Source organism: Sorghum bicolor, chromosome 5 (genome assembly GCF_000003195.3).
Source record: "Sorghum bicolor cultivar BTx623 chromosome 5, Sorghum_bicolor_NCBIv3, whole genome shotgun sequence".
Classification (NCBI taxonomy): domain Eukaryota; kingdom Viridiplantae; phylum Streptophyta; class Magnoliopsida; order Poales; family Poaceae; genus Sorghum; species Sorghum bicolor.
Window position 1 is genome coordinate 52,074,874 of NC_012874.2, and position 2,524 is coordinate 52,077,397.

The 2,524-nt window shown below is 43.6% G+C and overlaps 1 protein-coding gene across 1 annotated transcript; it reads right to left on the reverse strand.

Annotated features, from left to right (window-relative positions):
- LOC110435608 (uncharacterized mitochondrial protein AtMg00810-like) lies at positions 909-1,928 on the reverse strand (the record flags this gene model as incomplete). The annotated part of the gene is made up of 1 exon (XM_021461334.1): positions 909-1,928. A coding segment is annotated over one exon (1,020 nt), but the record flags the coding sequence as incomplete, so codon positions are not given.

Sequence of the window (2,524 nt, forward strand, 5' to 3'; positions counted from 1 at the left end):
ACCACCGGACTCATGCGCAGAGAGGTTTTCAAAACGGCATCGTACCGGACGATGGCCACCGGACGCTGGCTTTAGGGTCCGGTGCTCCAGGGTATGCAAGGTGAGCACCGGACGCACCACACCGGACGCTACAGGGACACTGTTCCTGCGTCCGGTGAGTGCAATCTGGCACACTCACCGCACCGGACGCACTGAGACAGCGTCCAGTGCATCGTCCGGTGCTCCTCTGAGCACTTTCAACTTAGCACTACGTCCGACTTTGACCCAACCAAGTTCCATTTTCAAAGACACACAAATAAACACCAAATGGAACTGGTATGAGTGACTTCTCTCAAACCCTCAAATTTTCACAAATATTTAGCCATAGGCTTAGTAGATTTTATGAAAATAATTCGAGAAATCACCAAGGAGCATCATATGGCCATAAAGCTAGGGGTTTGAATTACAATGAGCTTTGAATGCTCCCCCTATCTATGGACGAACACAGCGGATGCTCAAAGAATAACCGAAAAGAAACGGTCAACCAACAACCATGCATATGATATGAGTGATAATGCATTACTTGAAAGTAAACTAATGCTTGTCAAGTTTGATCCAAGGTTAAGCTTTTTCACACACACAAGGGGGTTATCTTAACCATGTTAGACAAGCCCTATATGCATGTTTTGTATTTTAGTTTTTAGTATGCATGATATGCAAGGCAAAAGCTATTTACAAGTTTCAACACACAACTTTTATCTTTTAGTGAAGTTAGAGAGATCAAGCACATTAAGTTCATTTCTCAACATACAAAACCTAGCTTCATCTAGGGGTTTTGTGAAGATATCCGCCAATTGATTTTCCGTTCCCACATTTTCTAGTGATATGTCACCTTTAGCAACATGATTCCTAAGGAAGTGGTGGCGGATGTCAATATGTTTTGTGCGGGTGTGTTGAACCGGGTTGTTTGCAAGTTTTACGGCACTTTCGTTGTCACACAACAAAGGTACTTTGTCTAGTACTACTTCATAGTCTAGCAAAGTTTGTTTCATGTAGAGTATTTGTGCACAACAAGCACCGGCGGCAATGTATTCCGCCTCGGCCGTTGACAAGGCAACACTATTTTGTTTCTTTGACATCCAAGAGACAAGAGATCTACCTAGGAAGTGGCACCCTCCGGATGTGCTTTTTCTATCAATCCGGCACCCGGCATAATCTGAATCGGAATAGCCTACAAGTTGGAATCTTGCACCTTTGGGATACCACAAACCTAGGCAAGGTGTGTATTTTAGATACCTAAGAATTCTCTTGACCGCAATCAAGTGAGATTCCATAGGCATTGCTTGATATCTAGCGCACATACACACACTAAACATGATATCGGGCCTAGATGCGGTGAGGTAGAGTAGACTTCCTATCATGGAGCGATAGAGAGTCTTGTCAATTTGGTTACCTCCCTCATCCAAGTTGAGATGCCCATTTGATGCCATGGGAGTCTTGATTGGATTGCAATCCATCATCTTGAACCTCTTGAGAAGATCTTGAGTATACTTCTCTTGAGATATGAAGACTCCTTCCTTCATTTGCTTGACTTGAAATCCTAGGAAGAAGGATAGCTCGCCAATCATGGACATCTCAAACTCCTTGGACATCAAATCACCAAATTCCTTGCAAAAATCTTCATTAGTAGAGCCAAAAATAATATCATCAACATAAACTTGGCAAATGAAGATTTTCCCATTCATTTTCTTGGTGAAGAGTGTTGTGTCAACTTTCCCAATCTTGAAGCCCTTCTCAATGAGGAAGTCCCTAAGCCTCTCATACCAAGCTCTAGGAGCTTGCTTGAGACCATAGAGAGCCTTGGACAACCGGTAGACATGCTTGGGGTACCTAGGATCTTCAAAACCGGGGGGTTGCTCAACATAGACAAGCTCATTAATATATCCATTCAAAAAGCACTTTTCACATCCATTTGAAATAACTTGATATCATGACTTGATGCATATGCAAGTAGGATACGGATTGCCTCAAGTCTTGCCACCGGTGCAAAGGTTTCACCGAAGTCAAGACCTTCCACTTGTGAAAAGCCTTTTGCCACGAGCCTTGCCTTGTTGCGCACCACTTTGCCTTGATCATCCTTCTTGTTCCGGAAGACCCACTTTGTTCCAATCACTCTTGCATCTTTTGGTCGCTCTTCAAGTGTCCATACTTGGTTGCAAGAGAAGTTGTTCAACTCCTCTTGCATGGCCATGATCCAATCCGCATCACGAAGAGCTTCCTCTATAGTCTTTGGTTCATCTTCAAGAGACACAAAAGCGTGATGTTCAATAAATAAAGCATGTCTAGAACGAGTAGTTACACCACGTGATGGACTCCCGATGATGAGATCTTGAGAGTGATCTTGGAGGAGATGTGATGTTCTTCTAGGTGCCACTTGAGGGGTTAGTTGAGGAGCATCAATATCTTGTGCTTGTGCCACTGCTTGTTCATGAGTGACTTGAGTGTCTTCATGAGCATCTCTCACATCCTTGTCTTCATCTTGTGG